This window comes from Epinephelus lanceolatus, chromosome 20 (assembly GCF_041903045.1).
Source record: "Epinephelus lanceolatus isolate andai-2023 chromosome 20, ASM4190304v1, whole genome shotgun sequence".
Lineage (NCBI taxonomy): Eukaryota > Metazoa > Chordata > Actinopteri > Perciformes > Serranidae > Epinephelus > Epinephelus lanceolatus.
This window is the reverse complement of record NC_135753.1, coordinates 8,177,083-8,190,986: the sequence shown is the minus strand read 5'-3', so window position 1 is coordinate 8,190,986 and position 13,904 is coordinate 8,177,083. Positions and strand designations below refer to the sequence as shown.

The 13,904-nt window shown below is 39.0% G+C and overlaps 1 protein-coding gene across 1 annotated transcript; it reads left to right on the top strand.

Moving 5' to 3' along the window:
• The first annotated feature begins 2,329 nt into the window (after positions 1-2,329).
• LOC144458856 (uncharacterized) lies at positions 2,330-13,476 on the top strand. Its single transcript, XM_078162528.1, has 6 exons — positions 2,330-2,499; positions 7,867-8,184; positions 8,439-8,699; positions 8,893-9,183; positions 9,278-9,449; positions 9,652-13,476. Exons 1-5 carry the CDS (start codon positions 2,430-2,432, stop codon positions 9,415-9,417), a joined length of 1,080 nt encoding a protein of 359 aa, XP_078018654.1. The 5' UTR covers positions 2,330-2,429; the 3' UTR covers positions 9,418-9,449; positions 9,652-13,476.
• Positions 13,477-13,904: the final 428 nt, after the last annotated feature.

The window sequence follows — 13,904 nt, the reverse complement described above, 5'->3', positions numbered from 1 at the left end:
AGGGTCAGCTTTGTGCATATTTTCACAAGGCAGGAACTTTGGTGATTCCCTGACTTTTCCTCTACGGCAGTGATTCTCAAAGTGAGGAACATTCATTTATTTGTAACAAAAGTTCAACAAATAATATAATTTTTGAATCTAAAATAGCTCATAGATTATATTCTAGTCTCAGACCTAAAAAAGATGTTCAACGAAAACAATCTCCATACACAGGTGCATTGTAGCACTGTTTTAGACTCAATCTCCATCCATACTAACATGCCTGAAAACACGTATTACATAACCACTCATGTATACTGGGCATGTGCGTGTTAGCAGGGGAGTAGCACAAAATTCTGGGCCCTAGTCTCTGTGGGCCCCCTGCCCTTTCTCTCTTTATCCATTTCACACACCGTTTAATCTTTTTTTTTTTTTTTTTATACAAAGCCTGTTGGCTATCTTTCCCTTTCCTTTTTGTCTTTCTTTACATTTTTGGAAACCCTATACCCCTGTCTTGGGGAAAGACATGACAGTGTACGCTGGTTATCCAGCAGTATGAGCAGCCACTCACTTGGCTCTAGCTGCACTTAGAGACGAATCCCTGAGAATCTTTATCTTCAGGCGTGTTTCCTGCGTTAGGTTCCTTGTTTTAGCCATTTTTGTGTCTGAAGAACTTTCAAATGTGCTGGCTTTACGTAGACACGAAGCTTGGCAACAAAAATTGTGTCTTTTAATAAAAAGAACGACCTTCATCACTGGTACCAAAATGACCCAATACTCAAAATTTCTTATGTATTTTTATGGAACCAATCAATTTTAAGTTGTTAATGGCTTTTTTAGGATTTATTTAGTATTTTGGCTGTGACTGTACTAAAAGAAATTGCACTTGAAGACCTAAGAGTGATTCTTAATGCAATATTTCACAAATGCATGGGGTGTCCGAAAACTTTTTTCCACCACTGTATACACCAACAAGACAGCGTACAAGCAGTGTCACAAGAAAGTTTGTTTTCATTCATAGGCTTCATTGTCTTTCCATCAATACCTGGTGGGCCGGACTAGGCTCAAAATGCCCAGGCCAATTTTTTGTCCCAGTCCAGCCCTGGTTATGTCACTAATTACTTAGGAAAAAAACAACAAATACTTTTCATTCCAGGCTTTTTGAGGGCATTAGCGCCCTGGGTAAAGAGTTCCACTTTTCCCATCACTGCGACATTTATATATTTCAAAAGGCTTTACAGTTCAACAACTATTCTGATTTAAAAAAAATGTCTTAATAGCTCATAGATTGCATTCTAATCTCAGGCCACGCCTACACAAATATGTTTTTAAAAAGGTGCTTTAAACAAAAACAATCCCTGGACACATGAGCGTTTGAGCACATTCATGTACACTGGGTATGGCCTGACCTGGTGTGAAAGGAAGCACACTGTGTACTCTCTGGTTGGTTGTTCAGTTACAGAAAATACTTCAGAGATGGCAAAAAGTGGGACAAGAGATTTCTTTGCAGTAACACAGTCAGTGCAGCAGAAAACAGAGTGGGAGTTGTTGATAAGCAAATACAGCGACATATACCTCCCTGGAGGAAGCCATGGCCAAGGGAAAGGAGTACCCACACAAGAAGGATGAAATCACAAAAGATACAGTATGTGGACCTAGCAATGACGTTTTAGCTCAATAAGTTGCAACTGATAAGACCCTACTCTCCATTTCCACTCATCCAGACTTAATGAAATTGTGGAAATGAGATAGGTCTGGAATCACAATATTACTGAAATATATTACTGAGAGGGTGTCCACTGACAGCAGCAACAACGTTTTCTGATGCAGTGGGGGGTTGGGCCAGTCCAAAATCAAACCCCTTGCGCAAAACGGATCATAGTTTAAACAAAAACATATTAGTGCAGATGTGGCTTCATGTAACTAAGAAGTGTAAAAAATAGGCTATGTCAAATTATTCCAAGGGACATACATGAGATATTATTTTTCTTTTAAAGAGTCATTGGCAAAAAGGAAATTGAGAACCTCACCTCTGCTGGTCAAACCTTTAAAATATCTTGCAAAATCTCTCATCTGGTCAAAATGTGTTTTGACCAATACTTTGGTTTCTGACCGAATACCTGCAGAACTAATCATATTCCCATCAGCCTCAGCTGTGCATTTTGTCAATGATTACTCATCACAATTAAAACCTCATATCCTCTACCAAGAGCAGCTTTTTTTTTTTTTTTAATCTAGTAGCAAGAATGGAAGTGATATGATGTATATTTTGACAATTCAAGTCCAAGCATGTGACATGCCACTCCCACATTACAGTGAGCAGGTATTCATTTTTGACGAGTCAGAACTTGTCAGATCAGACAAAGATCCTGTAAGAGTTGTTAGCACTGTGGATTTACATTCTCTTCTGGACATTAAAACAGTATCAACAGAGGAAATCTAACAGAGGGATGATAGGAGTCAAGTGTGTCGTGTTCATCGTTGTCCTGTCCTCTCTGCAGCAGGGTCTTGCAAGAGGAGGTGAGTTAAATGTTTATAGCAGGTCTGATGTAATCCAGTCTGAGCAGATATAACAGGCGTGTTAAAGCTTGGTACTTTGTATTAGGAATGCAAGAAAACCAAGAAACAATAAATGATGTTAGATTTCCAGTAAAACAGGAAAGTGGTAAGCTGTCTAATCTTTCAAATGGTTCAGGTGTTATTCATTCATTTCACTTTTTAAACATTTAAAAATCAAAAGAGGCTCCCGCACACTGTCTCGGTCAATATTTTGGGGTTGCAGCCTCCCTCCTACGCACCTTTTGTTTTTGGGTGTGCTGAGATTTCTCCATACTTTTTGGTTTTCAACTTTTTAAACATTACATTAATGGACGAATCATAGTTGTTCCTTCTTTCATAGTTACTTGTGGGCTCTAATTGCAGCATGTACATTTTGAGCATTTTTGGTCAAGGACTTTTTGAGTTATTCATGAAAAGCTTTGTGGACCGACCGACCGACCAACCAACCAACTGACAGAGTGACCTATAAAGCTGCGGGTCGCTGCTAAAAAGAGAAAGAAAAAAGTCTTTTCTGTATTTGAAAATACAAAATACATGTATTTTATTTTGATACATTTTCTGGCACCAGTATTTTGTATTTTATTTTGATACATTTATTTGAGGGGTATTTTGTATTTTGTATCAAAATACATTTTGATGTATTTTTGCCCATCTCTGGCCTATAGGCCTAACAACCCCTACATTTTTCCTTTTGTTTTGTGTAAAGACATACCTTCTGAAAAAATTCATCCATTTACAAAACAGATGATAAACAGCCTGAGATGAAAATATGTGCAATTTAAGCAATATGTCTCAGTTTTTCAACATTCAGTCAGTCTGCTGCTCATTACTCATTTTAATATTCATATTGATGCTTCATCATGAGTAAGGCCCTATAGACTTTTCCAGGGCACTCTGGACCTTTTTTTTAATCTTTGTTTAAATACTGATTGTCTTTTTACAATGCTCTTGTTATTTCAGATTACAGTTTTGTTCTCTTTGACTTGTTTTTTAATATAGATATATTGCCTTCTGATCATGCATTGGCATCTTAAACCATTTCACTGCAGCAAAGTTTTTCTGCTTAATTTCACAATAGCCCTCTGATTATGTCTTATAGTCATGTGAATTCTCAAATACAGTCTTTTAATGAGCACTGTTTTTATGAAGTTGCTCCTATTAAGACTAGATTGGCTCCTTGCTGTCCTGATCCTGGATGAACAATTCTTTAAACTTAGCTGTTGCAGAGCTGAGCGTTTGTGGAAGGTCACCCATCTAACAACAACATGATAACGTCATTCTCCATCCAGATCTGCTCTGTACAGATCAGCTGTGTTGAATCAATCAATTCCATGTAATCGTCAGTAACCTAACACCCCCTAAACACTGAATAAGGGCAGGTGTTGTGCTGTGTGCTCTGGCACATGCCCAAGACTGCAGTGATTTCAACAAAAAGGGTGTGAGAGGAGGAAGAACTCTGCAGTAGTGAATCAAACTGAGTGTCAGTACTGGTGTTACAGGAAAATCAAAAACGGCCCAGAATTTCACAATCGGTGCATCACTGTATCTTACCTAAGAGAAGAGCGAAAATAAAAACATCGGTGAATCCCAGAAATAAATGAGCAAAGGTCCTACTAGAAGACCCTCATGGAGTCTGTTTCTGACAGTTTGGTCAGAAACATGCCTGCTGGAGGTCATTCTGTAGAGCTCTGGCAGTGCTCCTCCTGTTCCTCCTCACACAAAAGGAGCAGATACCAGTCCTGCTGCTGGGTTGATGCCCCTCTACGGCCCTGTCCAGCTCTCTTCGTGTAACGGCCGGTCTCCTGGTCCCCTCCTCCATGCTCTTGAGACTGTGCTGTACACAGCAAACCGTCTTGCAACCGCACATATGAATGTGCCATCCTGGAGGACCTGGACTACCTGTGTAACCTGATTGGCCTACAGGTACCACCTCATGCTACCAGTAGTGACAAGGACACTAGCAGAACACAAAACTAGAGAGGAATCAGTAAGGAAGGATAAGGAGAGAGCAACTGTCTGTGGACACCACATGTAAAACCATTCCCTTTTTGGGGGTTGTCTTGCTTTTACTTCTCCATTGCACCTGTTGTCACTTTCGTTTGCACCAAAGCAGGTGAAACTGATTCATTGTCATTGTGCTTCCTAAATGGACAGATTGATATCCCTGAAGTTTAAGTGACTTCGTTTTATACTGTGAGAATTAAAGGATAACTTCGGTATTTTTCAACCTGGACTCTATTTCCCCATGTGTATGTGTGTGTATGATTCACGGGTACCACTCGTTCTAAAATTGGTTCAGTATTGAGGCGCGAAACGAGCTAAAACGGTAATGGGGGCAAATGCGTCCTGTATAAAAGTGCTTTTTTTCGCCACTGACCGGTTCAGATCGCCAGTGCTATCTCTGTAGATAGCATATTGTAGTGGCCCTGGGGCAGTGGTGAGTGTGAATGAGTGGAGTCAGCTGTCAGTCTGTGTTGGAGCAGAGAGGGGGAAGGCTGCCCCGCTGGGTACTGTAAGTGAGTATGTGTGTATGAAGTGTGTGTGTTACGCTAGAAGAGTCAGAGTTTGGGCCAGAGTCTTTTACGTGCTACCCCCTGGAGTGTTACCAGAGTTTTTAGAGTGCTCAAATAAATGGGCCTTTTTCCCGAACGCAAGAACAGGATGTCGCGCAACACCACGTACAGCTTTCACAGGCTGTCTTTGTCGGATGGCGAGATGCTGAAGTTGTGGCTAGTTGTGCTACAAATGGATGCTAACACTCCTGTCCAGACACTGCGCCTTGCAGACCATCGGGTCTGCAGTGCTCGAAGAAGAGAAGACATCCAATCCCGAAACACCTCTTCCTCAAGAAAACAGCTGTTCCACCAGTAGAGAGAGCTACAGACACAGTGGAGCAAAGCTCGTGACATCACACAGCCCAGAGGTAAGGGAAAGGCTAGTATGCTATTTACAGAGATAGCACTGGTGATCTGAACAGGTCAGTGATGAAAAAACACACACTTCATACACACATACTCACTTACAGTACCCAGCGGGGCAGCCCTCCCCCTCTGTGCTCCAACACTGACTGACAGCTGACTCCACTCATAGCACTCATAGCACTGGTGATCTGAACCGGTCAGTGGCGAAAAAAAGCACTTTTAATGTGCAAACTTATACGGGACGCATTTGCCCCCGTCACCATTTTAGCTCGTTTCGCGGCTCCGGCTGCATCCGCCTCCCTCAATACTGAACCAATTTTAGAACGAGTTATACCCATGAATCATACGCACACATACACATGGGGAAATAGCGTATGTAATAAGTTGTCCTTTAAGTGTTCCCTTAATGTTTTTAACAGTGTATAATGTAAAGTGGGAAGATATTGAAAGCATCAAATTGCCAGCTTTAACCAGTCAGGATACATTACTCCACTCACACAAACAGTGAAACCTGAGTGAAAGAAAGCATGTATATGAGCATATACATGATATTGAAAACATAATGTAACTCAACAAAAAGTAATGCAATGTTGCTGTAATAACCAAATCTGCGTCCTCATCATACCAAAACATTTAAAATAATATATGTAAAAAAATTTAACAATTCTAATAAACAAAAATAATGTGTATTCATGTATAACTTGTCTTTTCATAGCATTCAAGTTTATTTGTCATGCTATGGAGCTACATTAGGGTCAAAAGTTTTGTACTTGAAAAAATAAAATTTGAAACTGAAAATTCATGTGATCTTGAATTTTTTTAAAAAAATACAATTTATTCAAAATAAAAACTAGTGTATGAAACGTTTTTTCCGGTTAAATACAATTTTGATTCACTTTGGTAATTCTTTTGAATGAATAATTTATTTTCACTTTTCACTTCCATATTTTGACATTTGAGGTCTTATTTTTTTCAGTTGCATGTTTTATCTTTTCAGATTCAGATCTTATTTTTTACAGTTTCAAATCTTATTTTTTCACTTTCAAATGTTTTTTTCACTTTCAGATCTTTTTTTTTCAGTTTCAAATCTGTTTTTTGAGTTTCAGACTTTTGACCCTGATGTGGCGTGGGGGGCGTGGTATCAACTGAGAGGGGTGTGGAATCATGAGTGACAGTGCCTTCAGAGAACGTAGGAACTAAAAACATATTTAATAATATTTAATACACACCTTAATATTTGTTATGATTTCCCAAAACTTAGTTAACATTTCTCACCTGTGTGCTGGATGTATGGGCTCCAGCAGATTGACCCGACCGACTGGACGGCATCATCGCAAGCAAAACGGACACTACGCTGTGTTCACAGTGCTATGTGGAAATCAGACATATCAGCACTTAAAATGTGGCTGTTGAACTGCAAAATCTGGCATAATTTATCGCTCTTATACCGCAACTGGTGCTCAGTACTGTCTAAAACAGATTTCTAAATGGAAGTTTGTCACTGGCATCAATTTTTACACTGCCAATCACATGAATATGGTGTATGTAAGTGTTGAGTCAGAATTTTTTTAGTTCCTACGTTCCCTGAAGGCACTGTCACTCATGATTCCACGCCCCTCTCAGTAGATGCCACGCCCCCCACGCCACATCAGGGTCAAAAGTCTGAAACTCAAAAAAAGATTTGAAACTGAAAAAAAAGGATCTGAAAGTGAAAAAAACATTTGAAAGTGAAAAAATAAGATTTGAAACTGTAAAAAATAAGATCTGAATCTGAAAAGATAAAACATGCAACTGAAAAAAATAAGACCTCAAATGTCAAAATATATATGGAAGTGAAAAGTGAAAATACATTATTCATTCAAAAGAATTACCAAAGTGAATCAAAATTATATTTAACCTGAAAAAACATTTCATACACTTATTTTTATTTTGAATACATTGTTGTATTTTTCAAAATTCAAGATTAACACATGAATTTTCAGTTTCAAATTTTATTTTTTTCAAGTACAAAACTTTTGACCCTAATGTAGCTCCACATAATTCCACCTATAAAACAGTTTAAAAATCTAATTTCAGGATTTATCTTCTAGCAACCATGAATGTCTATAAAAGATTTCATTTAGTAGTTGAGATATTTCAGTCTGGACCAAAGTAGTTGGCTGACCAACACTGCAGAGATTTTCCTGTCCTGTTCTGTTCCCCTTAAACAACATCTGTTCACATTAAAGTGATGATTTTTTTAATCAGGTGTGACGTGAGAATGTATTTTAAGAATGACCTAATTCTGTTATTTCAGTAAATACACTTCAGATATGGTCAACAAGTAACTTAAGGGGAGTTAACTTGGATTTCATTGTTCGTTCTCTAAACTAACCTGATGGCTGTCTCTTTATGTGACGTGTTACAGATTCTGAGGTGTCCTGTGTTTTAGAGGAGAGCTGCATCTTACCGTGCACTTTCTGGGGCAGCGCTGAAATGGTCATCCACTGGATGCAGTTGACAGCAGGAGACACTCATGTCCACTCCTTCTACAGCGACCAAGACCAGCTTTCCCTCCAGGACCAGCGCTTCAGAGGCAGGACGTCACTTTTCAAGGACCAGATCTCCAGAGGAAACGCCTCGCTGCAGCTAACAGGGGTGGAGCTTCAAGACCAGGGCAAATTCAGATGCTACACTAGCACCATAACTGGCACCAAGGAGTCATTTATCAACCTGAAAGTGGAGGGTATTAGAAACAGTTACTCAGTTTTCAATGTTACATCTACCCCCACGAGTGATAGTAACAGCATGTGGGTAGGCTATGGAGTATTTTATTAAACATCATTCAACATCTAGGCCCTTCTTGTGTCAGTGAATGGACTAAATATCTTCTGGCAGCTCAAAATAAAACATACGCACCTCAGCACTGCTGCTGGTAAAAATCCTAGGGCAAACACTGTAATGTCATAAAAGGGATACGTTTTTTTTTTTTTCCTGCAGCTCCAGTCCGAAAAGTTGACATTCAGCAGGTAGAGAACAGAATCACCTGCAGCTCAGAGGGGATCTACCCTGAACCTGAGCTCACCTGGTCCACCAACCCTCCATCCAACGTGACCCTCCAGAACAAAACCACAGTCCATCAGACTGAACAGCAGCTCTACAACATCAACAGTTATCTGATAGTTTCAGTTACTGATCTGGTCTACAGCTGCACCGTCAGCACTCGCAGAAACAGGAGGAGAGCCACTTTGTTTAACTCAAGTAAGTGTTTCCAAGGAGACCTGCAGTAACTAAAGAACTGTATGTGATAGGTCAGGCTGCCCTAAACAGCTGCTATGAAATCTTCATATTGCCAAGGCTACACTGTCCTCCTGTAATTACTCAGAATCTGGAGCCACATCTTTATGAGAAATAAAAAGTATTTCATCACTGTTTTTGTGTTGTATCATTTCAGCTTCAATCAGTGGTTTGGGCACTGAAACAACAATACCCTGCACTTCTTCAAATACTTCCCGAACAGGCCTCATCTGGAGGTTCAACCACAGTCAGATCATCCTGAACCAGACCAGGGCCAACATCTCCTACACAGTCTCAGAGGAGTGGAGGCAGCAGGTGAAGAGTGTGTCTGAATCAGGAAGTCTCACAGTACAGGACTTATCTTCCAGTCAAGAGGGGATATACACCTGTGAGCTCAGTGATGATGAGGAGACATATGTGACAAACACTCTATTGAAAATTGGAGAAGGTAAGATACAGTCCAGAGAAGTGACGTTTGGTTTGTAGAACGTTAAATTAACAGACTCTTTTTCTGTTTCTGTTGTACCATTCAATTCCTGCAGATAAGCAGACACATACAGGAATTGCAGTTGGAGTGATTGGAGCCATTTTGGTAGTAATGATAGGCCTGGCAGTACTCCTTATGTATCGACAGAAAAAATGCAGAAAGACCACAAATCAGACAGGAACAAGAAACACATGAGCTCGGCAACAGTCAAACAGCCAAAACTGAGAGTAAGTATATCCCACCTTGGTGCAACAATAAAGCACTGGTCACACTGTCAAATCCAGCATGCACTGGGGTAGTTTGCCTTGTGTATGTTGCTTGTATTTGCTGAGATGGTTAATTTTACCCTGCAGAAAGTTATTTATAATGAAGAAGAACAAATGGGAGTTGAGTTTTTCAAACCTGAATTTGAGTTCATTTTGTTTGCAGGACAAAAAGCACTGAAAAACTGACAGGAGAGGTACATGATGAGATGCAGGGTGATTATATGGATGGAGCCACATCTTGTCTGAAGGATGGACCACAAACACATCTCACTGCATGGAAAAAGACTTCAGTTAAGTTGAAGTGTGACTGTATTAAATGAGCACATCTCCCATGGAGACCGTAAATGAATGTACATAATTAAGGCAGCTTTTTTATATCTATCATGTAGCTATTGTTTATATATTGTTTTTAAATATATTTTTGTACATTTTTCTGTTCTTTATTATGTGTCTTGACTTTTGCAGTATTTGCTTTAGTAGAAAAATCAACACTATTTCATTATCATTCAACACCAGCCATTTTTTCTATACTATCAGCTGTATGCTTGCACACACACCTTCCTCACACAAACACTGCAAAACTTGCTGTGCACTCTTTATTATGTGTACATGTTTGATATGTGTAAATATAGAACAAGTGTTTATGTAGATAAGTATTGATGCACTATAAATACTGCACAGTGTTACTGATGGTTACTGGTAACCTGTCTAAGTGTTAAAGGCAGAAAGTGTTATAGAGCAAATTCATGTGGAAAGCTTTACCAGTAATGGTACAAGTATAAAGATCCTCTGCTTAAGTAAGTAAAAGTACCAACACATTAGAGAACCAGTGCATAAGATTTAGGACGCTTTAGTGGTGTCTAGTGGTGAGGATTGCAGATTGCAACCAGCTCAAACTTTTCCAGGAGCCGAATTATCCACGGAGGTCTCTTCCTCTCTGAAACAAACAGACCACATGATTTAAACAGGTAAAAACACTGAATAAAGCAGTTTCATGTTTTTACGACACTCACCACGTGCAGGCTTCTAACTATGATGGCCAATGTGAAAATGTGAAATGTCCCTACCTGGAGCCAGTGTTTGGTTTGTCCGCTCTGGACTACTGTAGAAACATAAGAAACACAAGAAAACATACTTATTATATTTAATTTTTGCCAATATATCCCCCTAAATCCTACACACTGGACTTCTAAATAATATTTTTTCTATTTTTTCTAAAAAACATTTTTTGGTGAGTGGTTATATCAATAGAAATACACTTCTGTGTAAGTAGCACATTATTATTATAGCTGCTTGAAGTGAGATAGTTTTAACTACATTATATAGAGTGTATTGGATAATTCAGTTCTTTGGGCCTTGAACAATAATTTAAATGAAGTTAAGCGGGGAAATGTCACTTGTTTGGCAACATCTGAAAGGTGACAAGAGACTGAAGTTGATGCTGCTTTTTTGTAAGAGGTCACAAGCAGAAAACATGCTACTGTGTTGTATTTCATATGTTTTATGTTTTTTATTTTACAAAATTTTAACCTGAAACAAAACTAGTAACTGTGGCTGTCAGATAAATATAATGTGTGTGTTGCATTTTACTGCTGTAGATGTAGTTGTGCTCGTTTTAACTCCTTTGTAAACTGTTGGGTAGTTTAATCTACAGTAATGCATCAAATTTTATAAGATCATCATATGTTTGTAGCGTGGCTGTCCTGTAAGAACCATGTATCTCTAAAAAGTCAACTTCTCATGGCGTCAGAAAAACGGCCCTGTTTTCAGCTTTGTGACGATGGATTTTCCAGCTGATCCAAGAAGGTTTTAAAGAGTTTATCCAACTTGAGAAGTAGGTGAACTTTCTCAACACATATGGGAACACTTCATCCTTCATTTTATCACAGATCTTCAACATCAACACATCTGGAGATACAAGGCTTTCACTGGACAGGAAGGGGATGAAAAACTGTGAGGTAACTAAAGCTGTCAGACAAATGTAGTGCAGTAAAAAGTACAATACATTTTTACCTCTGAGATGTAGTAGAGAAGTATAATGTTGCATAAAATGAAATGCTCCAGTAATGTGTAAGTACCTCAAATGTGTACTTAAGTACAGGACTTGATTAGATGCACTTAGTTACATTCAACCTCTGACTTTTCCTCTAGCGCAGGACAAACTTTTAACTTCTGAAATAGTTCTGCATGTACAAGATGCCTGACTTCTCATCTAGCGCCATTATCAGGTTCAAATTTAATCTTGTCCAATACTCTGGTTTATGACAACAAACCTGCATCAGTTAAGTATCTACGGTAATTATCAATCTCCTTGTCTAAGGACTCTTTCACAAATATATTAAATGTTTGGAGTCACAGCATGAGCAGACAAGCAGACTGTAGTGCTACAGCAGCAGAGGAAACTGAGTAGCTTTTAGTCAAACTGTCATATCTTCTACCAAGACTGAACAGTAGATGGAGTCAGAGAGTACCTGTAGTTTTTACTCTATTGTTTCAGTTCACCCTTCTGTAACTGTGTCAATGTTACAGGAAGAAGAAAAAAAAGCATTTGTTTTTCTTGATTAATAAATTATTTTTGTTTCTTTACCTTTCTATCCAGAGATTACTCAGAGTTGTGGTTTTATAGACAGTATTATAATAATAACAATAATAATACATTTTATTTAAAGGTGCCTTTCTTACACTCAAGAACACTGTATGATAAATTGGAAAATACAGAACAAACTGTGAAGCCATAAGAAATACACAAAACAGATTAAAATTAAAATAATTGAAATTGGACAGAGCAATAGAAATCATAGGGAGAAAGCAAGCTTAAACAGATGAGTTTTGAGTGTGGATTTAAAAAGTGGATAGAGAGTTGAAATTTCTGAGTTGGCTGAAAGCTCTGCTCCCCATGGTGGTGAGATGGACGGAGGGGACAGTCAGATGGGAGGAGGAGGAAGATCTGAGGGTACGGGAGGGAGTGGCAGCATGAAGGAGATCGGACAGATATGGAGAGGCAAGGTTGTGAATGGCCTTAAATGTTGACAGAAGGATTTTCAAATTCAATACGAGACTTAACCAGGAGCCAGTGGAGCTGCTGCGGAACAGGAGTAATGTGGTGGATGGAGGGGGTTCTGGTGATGATGCAGGCAGCTGAATTCTAGACCAGTTGAAGCTTATGGAGGGATGTGTGAGTGAGACCAAAGAGGAGGGAATTGCAGTAGTCTAAACAGGAAGTGACAAGGCTGTGAACAAGGATAGCAGTGGTATGGGGGGTGGAGCCAATTGATGTTACGTAAGTGGAAGTATGCTGACCGGGTAATGTTATTGGTACTGTCAAGGATGACACCCAGACTCTTAACCTTTGGGGAGGCGGAAAAAGAGCAATTATCGATAGTAAGGGAAAAACTGTTGGTTTTGGATAGTGTTGATTTTGTACCGATGAGGAGAACCTCTGTTTTATCACTGTTTATTTTAAGGAAATTTGAAGAGAACCAGGATTTTGATTCTGCCAAGCAGTCAGTGAGGGAGGAGGGTGGGAGGTTAGAAGTGGGTTTACTGGTGAGGTAGAGCTGGGTGTCATCCGTGTAACAGTGGAAGTTGATATTATATTTGTAGAAGATATTGCCAAGGGGAAGGAGGTAAATGATGAAGAGAAGGGGCCCCAGGACAGAGCCCTGGGGCAAACCTGAAGTGCCAGTGGAAGGTTGGGATGTGAAAGATTTTGGCTGAATGAACTGAGTGCAGCCTGAGAGATAGGATTTAAACCAGTCTAGTGTAGTGTGGGTGATACCGATGGAGGATAATCTGTTGAGGAGGATGGTGTGACAGATGGTGTCAAAGTCCAGGAGGATGAGAATAGTGAGTAGTCCAGAATCAGCTGCCATGAGGAGGTCGTTGGTGATTTTTATGAGTGCCGTTTCTGTATATACCTCCGCTGCAGGTGTATAGGTCTGTCCCTTTGTAGTTCTGTTAATGCTCAAATAAAATCATGTCTAATATATTTCTTTATACGCTTCACGTAGCTACAATTCTTTTTAAACGTTGTATCTTAGTTGATTTTATGATTTTTAGTTTTACAATTCTATGATTTTATGATTTTTCATGATTTATTTCATCTTATGAATTTTTTGTTAGTCTGTTTTATGTTCATTGTGTCTATTTTCATGCTCTTGTTGTAAAGCACTTTGTGCTGCACTTCTTGTATGAAAGGTGCTATATAAATAATGTTTCTTCTTCTTCTTCTTCTTCTTCTTCCTCTTCTTCTTCTTCTTCTTCTTCTTCTTCTCCTTTTTACTGTTATTATTATTATTGTTATTATTACACCTTATAGCCCTTCAGCAGAAGCATTTTAGAAATCTACACATTGGTATTCCTGTGGTCTAAGAATATATATATAATATATACAATAAAATATTTGTAGTCGTAAAC

What these genes read in the sequence shown, in the direction of transcription:
- LOC144458856 (XM_078162528.1), top strand. Translation starts at nt 2,430, where the DNA reads ATGATAGGAGTCAAGTGTGTCGTGTTCATCGTTGTCCTGTCCTCTCTG. An exon ending in GCAGGGTCTTGCAAGAGGAG is followed by an intron (nt 2,500 to 7,866) that starts GTGAGTTAAATG and finishes GACGTGTTACAG; the next exon opens with ATTCTGAGGTGTCCTGTGTT. An exon ending in AGCCACTTTGTTTAACTCAA is followed by an intron (nt 8,700 to 8,892) that starts GTAAGTGTTTCC and finishes GTATCATTTCAG; the next exon opens with CTTCAATCAGTGGTTTGGGC.